General features: G+C 42.9%; 1 protein-coding gene across 4 annotated transcripts in view; it reads right to left on the bottom strand.

Moving 5' to 3' along the window:
* Positions 1-13515, bottom strand: part of SH3RF2 (SH3 domain containing ring finger 2) — a 151135-nt gene that overhangs the window by 30927 nt on the left and 106693 nt on the right. For 3 of the 4 annotated variants that reach the window (XM_025292503.3, XM_044947520.2, XM_025292502.3), the window contains 2 exons: positions 3309-3400; positions 1673-1843 (listed from right to left, as the gene is read on the bottom strand). In XM_025292503.3, the coding sequence (XP_025148288.3) occupies positions 1673-1843; positions 3309-3400 (263 nt within the window). The remainder of the gene's footprint in view (positions 1-1672; positions 1844-3308; positions 3401-13515) is intronic. The other variant, XM_044947521.2, reaches the window with a different exon arrangement.

Raw genomic sequence — 13515 nt, forward strand, 5'->3', positions numbered from 1 at the left:
GTCCTCTCGGCCTTCATGTCAGTATGCTCCTTCCCCGGGGCCTTTGATCTGTCCTCGCTGTTCCTTGGGCCTGGAAAGCACTTCCCGCATCCCTCCATTCTTCCTTCTCACCGCTCAGCCAGCCCACCCCGACCAGACTATTAACATTGTAGTCACCCTCACATAAATTCTATCCCCCTTTCCTGACTTATTTTTTCTCCTTAGACCTTATCATCAGCATACCATTTATATTCCTTACACGTCTATTTATTTTCTGTCCATCCCACCAGAGTATAAGCTCCAGTGGGCAGAGATTTCTGTGTATTTTGTTCACTGGTGTTTCTCCAGTGTCTAGAAGGGTGCCTAACCTACTGTGCTCAGTATATATTTGCTAACTAAATGGATTAAAGCATCAGTTATAGGCATCCTTAGTTTGCCTTTGGGGATTTTGCAAATTTCTAACAAATTCCAAGAACAACTGAAGGGAGTAACTATGACCCTCTATTCCAACTTTCTGGCATGCAAAGAAATCTTTTTGCCTGGATCTATTGGTACCCACACTTTGCCTGTATTCTATCTAGAAAGGGGATTCGCCACCTCAATAAAAGCAAGTGCAGTCTTTTATTGAACCAGAATCTTCTAAGTTGTAGTCACTGGTTCACTGTCCCCTGAGGGAACCAGCCTACTTCCTGATCTACACAGTCTATTATGGTCTCTCTGACCCTTGTCTTCTGCACTCAAAGAATCCTAGTGTCTTTCTAGGTTTATCTAGTGATGTAGCTTCTATTTCCTCACCATTGCAGCCCTCCTCTGGACACACTGCCCACCTACAGGAAGGTTCCCCAAACTGGCCATATATGACTCCTGCTCTGACCCCCATAGAGAACAATGGGATTGTCCCTTTCCTTGGAGTTATGACTCTCTGGTATGTCATAAAGGTAGTGTTTATGTGTGGTAAGGGGCTTGGTACCTTGTGATAGGCTTTGCCTGGACTTATAGGGGGTGGGGGTAGCACCTGGACTTACAGGAGGAGCCATGGATAGTTTTCGGGGCCTCTGTTTACTTGTGGTTGTATGAGGTGGCTGGACAAACTGTGCAGCAGTGCAATTGATGCATGTGCCAGAGAATGAAAAAGGTTGGGAAAGCTGTTTGGAAGGAAGACCTGCAGGGTAACTAGCACGTGACTCGGGGGTTGGATGTATGGGTAGTGGTCTGAGTCACGAAAACCCTGCCTAATGGCACCACATCCTGGGAAGTCTCCTAAGGTGCTCCCAGAGGTCTTCTGATCATTGGGCTTTCCCATTGTTCTATGATTATGGAGTGTCTGGGTGAAGACAGTGAAGTGTGATTTGTGGGGGTTGTACAGTAGAACTGAAGTCTAGCTCTTGAGCAGGCTGGTTAACTGCACATCACTTTCATCATCTGTAAAATAACACCCACCTATTGGGATACTTGAGCATAGCCAAAGAGTTAAAAGATGCAAAAGTATCAATACTTGTAAAATGTGAAGAGCTATTTAAAAGATAACCATTTTACTTTTTTTTTTTTAATTAAGCATTAGGAGGATAGTGAAGCAAAAATTGTTTCTTAGCCCACACTCTGAAAGGATTGAGTCTTTCAGCCATTCAACTCAGAGATGGACTCTGGCCTAGATGATCCAACCCTCTGATGCCTGAGATTGGAGAGGACGCACCTGAAAATGGGGATGACATAGTTGTTGGGGAAGATGCCAACTCGCCCGGTCACCAAGGAGACGCCCCTGAGCCAGCCATCCTGGTACTTGCCCAGGACCCTGACGCCCTCTCCCTTCTGTAGGTCCAGTTCGTCTGGTCCACGGGCTGAGTAGGAGTGCAGAGCTACAAACCTGGGGAAACACAGGGAACTGGTGAAGGATGCTGGTGAGTGTGCCTAGTGGAACCAGCAAAGGGTGAAGGGAGAGGAAAACTCAGAGTCCTAACCCAGTGGTTAGCACTAAACATCCTTTAAGAATTGAAACCTCACTATGTAAGGCAGATGGAAATGGTGGAACCTTGTTGAAGTTGCAGCGGAGGGGCCCAAATCCCTGCCCCCTCCATCTCCTCACTCCTCCATAGCGTGCTCTGAAGCTCCAAGTCACTCACTGAGGTCACATCAGTATTTTGACACTGGGGAAACTAGCTGAGAATAGAGAAAGGAGTTGGTGACCAGGAGTCAGTGGCAGAGTCGGGTCGAAAGCCTGAAAGTGATAGTTCTATCTAGGATGCTTGTTCACACTGCTTAGAGTACCCTCAAGACAGTGGTCACAGCCATCAAGGTTCAGGGAACCGAGGGGTCAGCATAGAAGCCTCTCTGATCCATTTCCTCTCCTGAGGGTAGTGACGTGTCTGACCCCCAAGATGCTAGCTTAATGTAGGCAGGAGATGGACATGGGGAAGTAGGAGGCAAGGGTTAATTTCAGTGTTTTGGCACACAGTGGAATGAATATTGGCTGCATTGTGGGATGGAGAAAGATGGGCTTGAAACGTGGTAGAAATGTTCTTGGGTTGGAGCAGTGATTTTCCACTCTGAAGTCCACAGAGTAGCTTGGGTAGATAACATCCAGGTATGAGCTGGGGGATAAAGACCCTGGGGAGTAGTTCGGCTTTGGAAGGAGAATAATTACCCAACTAAAGGCATTAAAAATAACCCACTTTGGCTTCCCAGATTTGGGGTTAAAAGTGTATGACTTCGAGCTGGACAGACACTAAGGCAGCAGTTTCCAACCTTTTTGGCGCCAGTGGGATGGTTTCAGGATGATTCAAGTACACGTTCAAGTGCACAAAGTACATTTATTGTGCACTTTATCTCTATTATTATTATACCAGCTCCACCTCAGATCATCAGCATTAGAGCCCAGAGGTTGGGGACAGCTGCTCTAGGGACTTTGAGGCACTGAAAGGTTTTATCAAAGGGGCTAGGAGAATGTTCTCATCTGCAAAATTTCTTTCCCTCCTGAAATGTTATATTTATTTCTCACTGATAAAGCAGCATCTACTGATGACCAAGCATTGTGAATCTAAAGAAAGACAACAGAAATTGCTCAGTACCCAATCTCCCTGTAGGGTTTTGGTACATAATCTAGTCTCTTTCTGCTTTTGTAAAATAATGAGCCAGGATGATGTAGTTCGGTAATTTGTATTTTTCATCATTATTTCCTTTGGACATTGTAAAGGAAGGGAAGCTGTTGTTTCTCTGCATGGGATGGTTGGGGATGGGGGATGCTCGATGAGAGAAGGATGGCAAAGATGACCGCTCTGTGCCAGGACCAGGAGTGGAGGGTTGAACTCATTTTTTTTTTTTTTCTTACTCACATGTTAGCTGAGAGGTGTTGCTGGGAGCCAGGAAGACTGACAATGGCCGTGGAATGTCCTGGGGAGGCAGGTGCAGGGTGATAGGTGCTGACCTGCAGAAACAACAAGCATTAGGAGCCAGAACCACAGCAGAGCTGCTGCATTCTGACGCAACTAAAAACCAACAGGCACGCCCAGCACCACCCATCGTGTGTCTTTTTCTCTGTGGTTTGTGGCTGTGGGCAGAGCAGAGTGGTGGTGGATTGGTTTATGGTCTGTTGGGGTGGTATGCCAGGGTCACATTCCAAAAGACTGCTCAGATAAGGCTTGGGATGAAGGCCCATTCAATTTACAGTCAACAGAGCACTGTCAGGCTCTTCCTTATGTTCCCCGAGCCCCTCTCCACCCATTTTCTAGTGCACTCACCTCCCTCTAAGAAAACCTGTTCTCGAAAAATGATATGATGGCTAATGTTGAGAACACTCGCCAGGCAGTTTTAAGTGCTTCATAAGTATCAGCTAGTTTAATCCTTATTAAAGGAACTATTATCATCCCTATTTTTGGATGAGAAACTGAGGGAAAGAGAAAAATCACTCAACTAGAATGAACCAACATTTAAAACCAGGTACTCCAGGTCCTGAGCCCACACTCTCACTAATGTTAGTATTTACACACACACACGCGCGCGCGCGCACACACACACACACACACACACCAGTTTATCCTGTGACTTAGTGATGGTGAATCTGCAACCTCTTCACTTTTCCAGGCTGAAAGAGGGAGCAAAAATTCTAAAAGCATCTGGAAATTGCTAACTATCCTGAGGCTTCTCTTATTATCTAATGTCTTACCTTGCTTATTTTCTTCTCAGCACGTATCAAAGACTGTGATTGTTTCCTTGTTTATTTACTGACCATCCCCCATCACTAGACTACAAGTTCATGAGGAAGGGACTATGTCTTGTTTATCTTTGTGTTTCTTATATACTTAATATGTTACTTGTAACTTAATGAATGAATGAAAACATCTTTCTACCCACTACACCAAATATTAATGAAATCTCCATGCCATCCAAAGTAAATACATTCAACCAGTCTTCAGTTATCTACCTTTAAGTGATGATAACTACATATATGTGCCTTTTTAGGACTGTGCTTTGTGGGTACAACTATTATTTGAAGAATGTGTGTTTGAGCAGTTGTGAATCCATTACTGAGTATGTATGTACAAGTGTGTATGTTTATTCAGAACCTGTGACAATTGTATGTACATGTTTGATGGCACTGGTCTATTGTATGTCTTATTATGTTAATGCATGTGGGTCAGATAAGCATGTATGCTATGTGTGATATATGTATGTATGGTTGTGAATGTCTATCTGGAATTCTGTATGTATGTCTATGAACTCTAGAGGTGTGTGCAAGAAGGCATGGACATAGTTTTGTGTGTGTGTCTGTGCCAATGGTTGTATAAATGTTTGTATGGTTGTGTATGTATGTGTGATGTTTCAATTCAGTTATAGGATCAGAAAACCATTCCAGTTAGATAGTAAGAAGGGTTGGCAAGAGTATAGAGAAATCTAAACCCTCATACAGTGTTGGTGGAAATGTAAAATGGTTCCAGCCCTTTGGAAAATAGTTTTGCAGTCCCTCAAATAACTCCTAAAGTTACCATATGATTCACTAAGTCTGACATCCAAGAGAAATGAAAACATACATCTGCACCAAAGCTTGTATGTGAATTTTATAGCAGTATTATTTATAATAGACAAAAGGTGGAAATAACCTAAATGTCTACTGGCTGAAGAATGAATAAAGAAAACATGGTATATCTACACAATGGAATAATATCTATAAAATGGAAATTATTCAACCACAAAAGAAATGAAGTACTGATATATGCCAGAACATGGATAAACTGTGAAAACATTATGCTAATTGAAAAAAGCAAGACACAAGAAACATTACATAGTTCTATGTATATATCTTAAATGGGTTAAATGTAAAATATATTTTATGGTATGTAAAATATGATATGGTATATAAATTATATTTTAATAAGCTTTTTAAAAAGTCCCAAACCATATGATTATCTCAATACATGTACGAAAAGCTTTTTATAAAGTTTGACACCCATTATGATAAAAACTCTCCAGAGAGCATTCATAGAAGGAACATACTTCAACATAATAAAGGCCATATATGACAAACCCACAGTTAGCATCATATTTAATGGTGAAAAGCTGAAAGTATTTCCTCTAAGATCAGGAATAAGACAAGGAGGTCCATTCTCACCACTTCTGTTCAACACAGTTTTGGAAGTCCTAGCCACAGCAACCAGAGAAAAAAAGAAATAAAAGGAATCCAAATTGAAAAGGAAGAAGTGAAACTGTTACTGTCTGCAGGTGACATGATACTATACATGGAAAATCCTAAAGACGCCACCAGAAAAACTACTATAGCTCAGAGCTCATCAAGAGCTCTAGTAGTAAAGTTGCAGGTTACAAAATTCATATACAGAATTTGTTGCATTTCTATACACTAACAATGAAAGATCAGAAGAAGTTCAGGAAACAGTCCAACTTGGTGGGGAATCAATATTATTAAAATAACCACACTACCTAAGGTAACCCACAGATTCACTGCAATCCCTATCAAAATATCAAAGGCAATTTTTTTTACAGACCTAAAATAATTTAAAAATCTGTATGAAACACAAAAGACTCCAAATAGCCAAAACAATCTTGAGAAAGAAGAACAGAGCTGGAGGGATGACAATCCTTGACCTCAGATTACAGTACAAAGTTACAGTAAAAAAAAATGGTACTGGGACAAAAACAGACACACAGATCAATGGAACAGGTTCGAGAGCCCGGAAATAAATCTACGTACTTATATTCAATTAGTCTATGACAAAAGAATCAAGAATATACAATGTAGAAAAGACAGTCTTTTCAATAAATGATGTTGAGAAAACTGGACAGCTACATGTAAAAGAAATCAGAACATTGTCAAATACCATGTACAAAAATAAACTCAAAAAGGATTAAAGACCTAAATGTAACACTGGATACGATAAAACTTAGAGTAAAATATAGACAGAAAACTCTTTGATATAAATTGTACCAATATTTTTGGATCTGTCTCCTAAAGTAAAGGAAATAAAAGCAAAAATAAACAAATGGGACCTAGTTAAAAAAAGTTTTTGCACAGCAAAGGTAACCATTGACAAAATAAAAAGACAGCCTACTGAATGGGAGAAGGTATTTGTAAATTATATGACCAGTAAGAGGTTAATATTCAACATATATAAATAGCCCACACAACTCAACAGTAAAAAAACAAAATGATATGATTAAAAAATGGACAGAAGAATGGAATCGACATTAAATGCAGATGGTAAACAGGCACATGAAAAGATGCTCAACGCTGCTAATCATTGGGGAAATGCAAATCAAAACCACAGTGACATATCACCTCATACCAGCCAGAATGGATCACAAATAACAAATGTTGGTGAGAACATGAGGAAAAGGAAACCCTCATACACTGTTGGTGGGAATGTAAACTGGTGAAGCCACTGTGGAAAACAGTATGGAAGTTTCTCAGAAAATTAAAAATAGAACTACCATATGACCCAGCAATTTGACTCCTGAGTGCATGTCCAAAAAAACCAAAAACATTAATTTGAAAAGATACATGCACCCTAATGCTTACAGCAGCATATTGTACAATCGCCAAGATACGGAAGCAATGTAAGTGTACATCAACAGACGAATGGACAATGAGCATACGGTACATACACACGCAGTGGAATATTACTCAGCCATAAAAAGAACAAAATTTTGCTATTTGCAGCAACATGGATGGACTTGGAGGGCATTATGCTAAGTGAAATAAGAAAGAGAAAGACAAATACTATATGATATTACTTAGTACCCTTTTCCCTGTATAACTCTATTATCCAAATCTCACCACTGCTACTGCTTTCTTGTGATTTTTTCAGGAAAATGTACGTCTGCATATACCAACATCATGTATCTATACCTGTTTATTTTTTAATTTATAGGAACATGCCACATTATGGACACTGTTCTATTGCTTTTTCCTTGTATTAATACATTTTTAAGATTTGGGGGGCTTCCCTGGTTTCTCAGTGGTAAAGAATCTGCCTGCAGTACAGGAGATGTGGAAGATCCCCTGGAGAAGGAAATTGCAACCTACTCCAATATTGTTGCCTGGAAAATCCTATGGACAGAGGAGCTTGGTTGGTAGGTGACAGTCCATGGGGTTGCAAAAGAGTTGGGACATGACTTGGGGACTAACAACAACAATAAATAGTGGAATATAAAAAATACAACAAACTAGTGACTATAACAAAAAGAGAGCAGACTCACAGATACAGAGAACAAACTTGGGGCTACCAGTGTGAAGAGTGGGGAGGGACAATATAGGGGTGGGGGAGTGGGAGGTACAAGTTATTGGGGTATAAGATAGTCTACAGGATGTATTTACAACATAGGGGATACAGCCAATATAACTGTAAGTGGAATATGACCTTTAAAATTTTATTAATAAAAAAAAAACAACCTTAGACCATTCCTTGGTCATCCATCTGAAAGTCTCTAATACTTCATAAAGTGTTGTGAACTTTGCAATCAAACATTGTCACACTGGTTCCCTCAAACAAGCTGCCGGCTTTGGGCTAGGCTGCTCCTCCCCTGCAACTGGGCAAGATATAATCCTTCTGGGATTGGGAGAGGTTCCAAGGGAGAGCCTCGTTATGTGAACAACTAATCTTATGTTTGTGAAGGCTGTTGCATCACTGATTAAGCAGGATGAACCTCACATAACGCCTGTGACTTTCCATTGTTATGCTTGAGTAAAAAGTCCTACGACCCATAAGCACTATTAATCATTTACAGAGGAGGAAGATGCCAGAATGCAAAGAAAACCATCCTTCCATTACACCTAAAGAAGTTCTCTTTTTACTTCTCTAGGTCTTCAGCTGGAGAGATGGGTATTTTGCTCCTAATTGGAACAGGGAAACCTGCCAGAACTGAAATCACTGGGTTTGTGTTGGATTTCTTTCTGAGGTGAAATGGGAAGGGAGGCCAGATTTTCAGTTTGAGGTGTCAGGGAGGAAAAGGGAAAATACAAGTGGGGAAGGAGAAGGAGGGAGAGAGGGAGACGGTGGACAGCTCTGAGAGTGGGGGAGAGAGTCAGAAACTGGGACAAAGACACATGGGGGAAAGAGAAAGATCCAGGGGGATAGAGGAAGGAAGAAGAAAGGGGAGATTAAAACTGGGGAAACTCTTATAACTCATTCAGAAGACAAATAACCCAATTAAAAGATGGGCAAAAGGGACTTCCCTGGTGGTCCAGTGGTTAAGAATCCATCTTGCAATGCAAGAAATGTGGCCTTGATCCCTGGGTGGGGAGCTAAGACCCACATGCCACAGAGCAACTAAGCCCATGGGCTGCAACTACCGAGCTGGCGTGCCGCAACCAGAGAGTCCATTTGATGCAATGAAAGATTCTCCATGGTACAACAAAGACTCTACATGCCCGCAACTCAGACCTGCTGCAGCCAAATGGATTTTTTAAAATGAGCAAAGGACATCACAAAATATTGAGTGGCCAGTAAGCACATGGAAAAATGTTCAACATCAACAATAATCAGGAAAATGCAAATTAAAACCGTGAGATACTACTACACACCTATGAGAATGGCTGAAATTAAAAAGACTGACCATACCAAGTGTCAGTGAGGGTGTGGAACAATTAGAATTCTTATTTGCTCCTGGTGGGTGCCACAGGACAATGAATTGGCCATTTTTATTAAAGTATACATTTAGCACACTGCAATCCTACTCACAGGTTTTTACTTAAGAGAAATGCAAACGTATGTCCATACAAGGATCTGTACAGGAATGTTCATAGCAGCTTTATTCATTTTAGCTAGAAGCTGAAAACAACCTGAATGCCAATCAACTGGTGAGTGAACAAACTGGGGTACAAACACCATGGAAAACCCCTCAGCAATACATGCAATGATGTGGATGAATCTTAACATCATCCTAAGTGAAAGCAGCAGGACACACAAAACTACATATTCTGTAGTGATAGGTTAAGAACTGCCAAGAGCCAGGGATGGGGAGAGATGATTCATTGCAAAGGGGCACAAAAGGGAACTTTTGAGGGTGATAGAAATATTCTATATCTCGGTTTCAGTAGTCATCACATGCCTTTTAACATCTGCCAAGTCATTGAGCTGTACACTTAAAATCATTGAACTTTATTGTATGTAACTATAACTCAATAAAGCTGTTAAAAAATATGACTATATAATCTAGCTGGCAGGAAGTGACCTTAGCTTGACCCAGCCCAAGCACTGGAATTAGTCAGCAAAGGATATAGGGGTGATAGGTTAACCTAACAGTGGGCTAGTGATCCTCATATGTCAGGGGGCCACCTGAATATGGGAAAAATCAAATGTGGATACCTAGGGATCAGACAGAGGTTCCATGAGTAAGGTGAAAACAAAAATGAATGAATGAATGGAGTAAGAGCGAGATAAAGCCAGGGAGGAAGGACAGCCAGAACAAGACAGAGACGAAGGCCCCACCCGGTAAACGAAGACAGCCGGGTAGATGGCCAGCTTCTGAGGAAGGCAGGTCTGTTCCTGTCAGTGGTATTCAAGACACAGGCCCAGCCTGTCTGAACGAAAGGGCCTCTGGTGGGTGGTTTCCTGAGGTCACTTATGACCTCAGGTCCCCATGCCACAAAGTGTTTGTGAGGCTACCTTTGTGGTCCTCTAGGCTCTGGTGCTTCCTGGGGTAGGATCCGGGGATCTGAGCAGGATGAGAGAAAGTGCTGGTATTTGAGAATGTAGGTGGGAATTTCTGCAATGATCTAAAAGCATTTTTTCCTTCTTTTGAAGGAAGTGATTCATTGAAAAGATGTCTTTATCAGGAGCAGAGGAATGCACAGCTGTGTGGCCTCTGGGCGTTTTCAGGTGTTAAGTAAGGGAGGAGAGGGGGCTCGGGCCTGGCTGGAGCTGCTGCAGCATTGTGCTGGCCCTGGCCTCCCAGATCTGGGACTCAGCACCCTTGCCCAGGCCTCTGGAGGCAGCTCTAGCCTACTCAGGTATTTGGCTCTGCGGCTCAAGCATTTTCTGGCATATGTGATCTTGGGTAAGGATCAAATTCTGTGGCTCCTCCATTTCCTCATCTGTAAAATGGGAGCAATAATGGTATTTCTCTCCTAGAGTTGTTATGAGGATTGAATAAAAGAACTCATGTGTATTATTTAGCACAGTGTAAGTGCTCAATCAGTTTAGTTCAGTTCAGTCGCTCAGTCGTGTCCGACTCTTTGCGACCCCATGAATCACAGCACACCAGGCCTCCCTGTCCATCACCAACTCCTGGGGTTCACTCAAAGTCATGTCCATCGAGTTGGTGATGCCATCCAGCCATCTCATCCTCTGTCGTCCCCTTCTCTTCCTGCCCCCAATCCCTCCCAGCATCAGGGTCTTCTCCAATGAGTCAACTCTTCGCATGAGGTGGCCAAAGTACATATAGCTTATTTAAAAAAAATTTCTTTTATTGAAACAGAGTTGATTTACAATGTTGTGTTAGTTTCGGGTACACAGCGAAGTGATTCAGTCATGTGTTAGTCACTCAGTTGTGTCTGACTCTTTGTGACTCCATGGACTGTAGCCCACCAGGCTCCTCTGTCTATGGGATTCTGCAGGCAGAAATACTGGAGTGGGTTCCCATTTCCTTTTCCATGGCATCTTCCAAACCCAGGGACTGCACAGGGGTCTCCTGCACTGCAGGCAGATTATTTACTGTCTGAGCCATCAGGGAAGCCCTATTCAGTTATATATAGAGATGAATATATAGAGACATAAATACATGTGTGCATGTGCTCAGTCTCTAAGTTGTGTTTGACTCTTAGCGACCACATGGACTGTAGCCTGCCAGGCTCCTCTGTCTATGGGATTTTCCAGGCAAAAATTCTAGAATGGGTTGTCATTTCCTCTTCCAGGGGATCTTCCTGACACAGGGATTGAACCCACATCTCCTGCGTCTCCTTCATTGGCAGGCAGAGCCTTTACCACTGTGCCACCTAGAAGTATTCTTTAAAATTCTCTTCCATTATACGTTATTACAAGATGTTGTATAGAGTTCCTTGTTCTATACAGTGGGTCCTTGTGTTCTCTTTTGTATATAGTAGGGTGTATATTTTAATTAAATATTACTTATTTTGGTCTACTAAGAGATTAGCTGCTGTGCAGGGTGTGGGTGGTGTGGGTGGAGCACCTTCTTTTATGTGACAGCCCTGCAAGGTCTTGGACTGACAGCAGGACCCAAGAATGAGGTGGGGGATGGGAGTAAGCAAGCCTCCTCTCGTCTCTTCTAGAGGAGCTTTCAGGTCCCTGGCTTTCCAAAATATGTTTGCTGTCCCCCACCCCAACCCCTGCTGTGGTACTCAGCTTCCAGGGCTCATGCCTCTCAAGAGCTTGCAGGGCATGGGGTGCTGTCCTCCTCAACAGAGCGTGAGCCAGCCCCTGTGCTCCAGCATCTCAGGGTGCCCAGGAACGAACAAGGGCCTGAACCTATGGAGTGTTCACTCAGGGCTGGAAGAAGCGCTGCATTTTAGAGACAGAAAATTAAGTATTATATGGTAGTTGCTATACCACCACTATGGAAAATCTAGAGTTGACCATTGAACTTTATAGAGTTAAAAATTCATTCTACTCTTTTATTACGAGAGACTTGAGCCATATTCAGCAGCTGCAGTGTGTGGGCCATACTTGGTCCTCAGCACTGGAGCTAATGGAACGACCAAGACATATAGAGTTCCTTCCTCAGGTGGACCTCACCCCGTATACTGGGGAAGGAACTTAAACCCACAGTTATATAAACATAGCACATGTTGGCATGGGGGATAGGGTGGGGCTCGAAGTGCTCTGGGCGCTGCTGGGAGAGGCTTGCCTTGATCTCCAAGAGGTATTTCACTCACACGCTGTGATTCCAACACTAACTTGTGATACACAGGCCTCATTTTTGTCATCCTCATTTCTACAGATAAGCTGAGATGGAAAGATGATGTGATTTCCAGGCCATCAAGTGGGTGGTTAAGTTGACACCAGGAGGCCTTGTAAGTGCTGACCACGGTTAGCACTTGGGGCTTCCCTGGTGGCTCAGCTGGTAAAGAATCCGCCTGCAATGAGGGAGACCTGGGTTTGATCCCTGGGTTGGGAAGATCCCCTGGAGAAGGGAAAGGCTACCCATTCCAGCATTCTGTCCTGGAGAATTCCATAGACTATTCCATGGTGTCGCAAAGAGTCAGACACGACTAAGCGACTTTCACTTTCAAGGTTAGCACTTAACTCCATGTGCCTAGAGAGCTCATGTCTGTGAGGCATGCTTGGGTATCCCAGGAAAAGCCTTCTAGCTAAATTCAGCGTTCTTTTTTTTAAAGAAAAATAATTGTATTTATTTATTTATTGGCTATGCTGAGTCTTCATTGCCATGTGGGCTCTTCTCCAGTTGTGGCAAACAGGGGCTGCTGTCCAGTTGCGGTGCGTGGGCTTCTCATCTCAGTGGCTTCTCTTGTTGTAGAGCACAGGCTCTAGAGCACGAGTGTTTCAGTAGTTGCAGCACGTAAGCTCAATCGTTGAGGCTCTCAGGCTCTAGAACACAGGCTCAGAAGTTGTGGTGCATGGGCTTATTTCCTCTGTGGCATGTGGGATCTTCTCAGACCAGGGATTGAATCTGGATCTCCTGAATTGGCAAGAGTATTCTTTACCACTGAGCCACCAGGGAAGCCCTCAAAGTTCTGTTTTTAGAGTCACAGGTATGTCATGTTCCTGGTGACTACTGTTCCTGGCCAGTGTCCCCTGTAATATACAATAGATCTGGAGACAGGTGGACTATGAAGTGCTTTTTTTTTTTTTTTTTTTTTTCTTCTTCATTCCCTGGCAGAAGCGAGATCCTTGCAGAGTCAGAACTTCATTTACCAGACTGCTCCCCTTCCTTCTCTAAGCCGGTCTCAGAGCCAGCCCAGCCTGCAATCCCTCCCTGTTCTGGATGAGCAGGGAGCAGCTGCCCACTGCTATGATCTGTCCTGAGAGTAAAAGCATTGTCTGAAAAACAGAACTCACTCAGGAGCTGGCAGCAGGTTGCTTTAGGTCCACCTCTAAAAGTATCTTCTAGGGG

This window comes from Bubalus bubalis, chromosome 9 (genome assembly GCF_019923935.1).
Source record: "Bubalus bubalis isolate 160015118507 breed Murrah chromosome 9, NDDB_SH_1, whole genome shotgun sequence".
Taxonomy (NCBI): domain Eukaryota; kingdom Metazoa; phylum Chordata; class Mammalia; order Artiodactyla; family Bovidae; genus Bubalus; species Bubalus bubalis.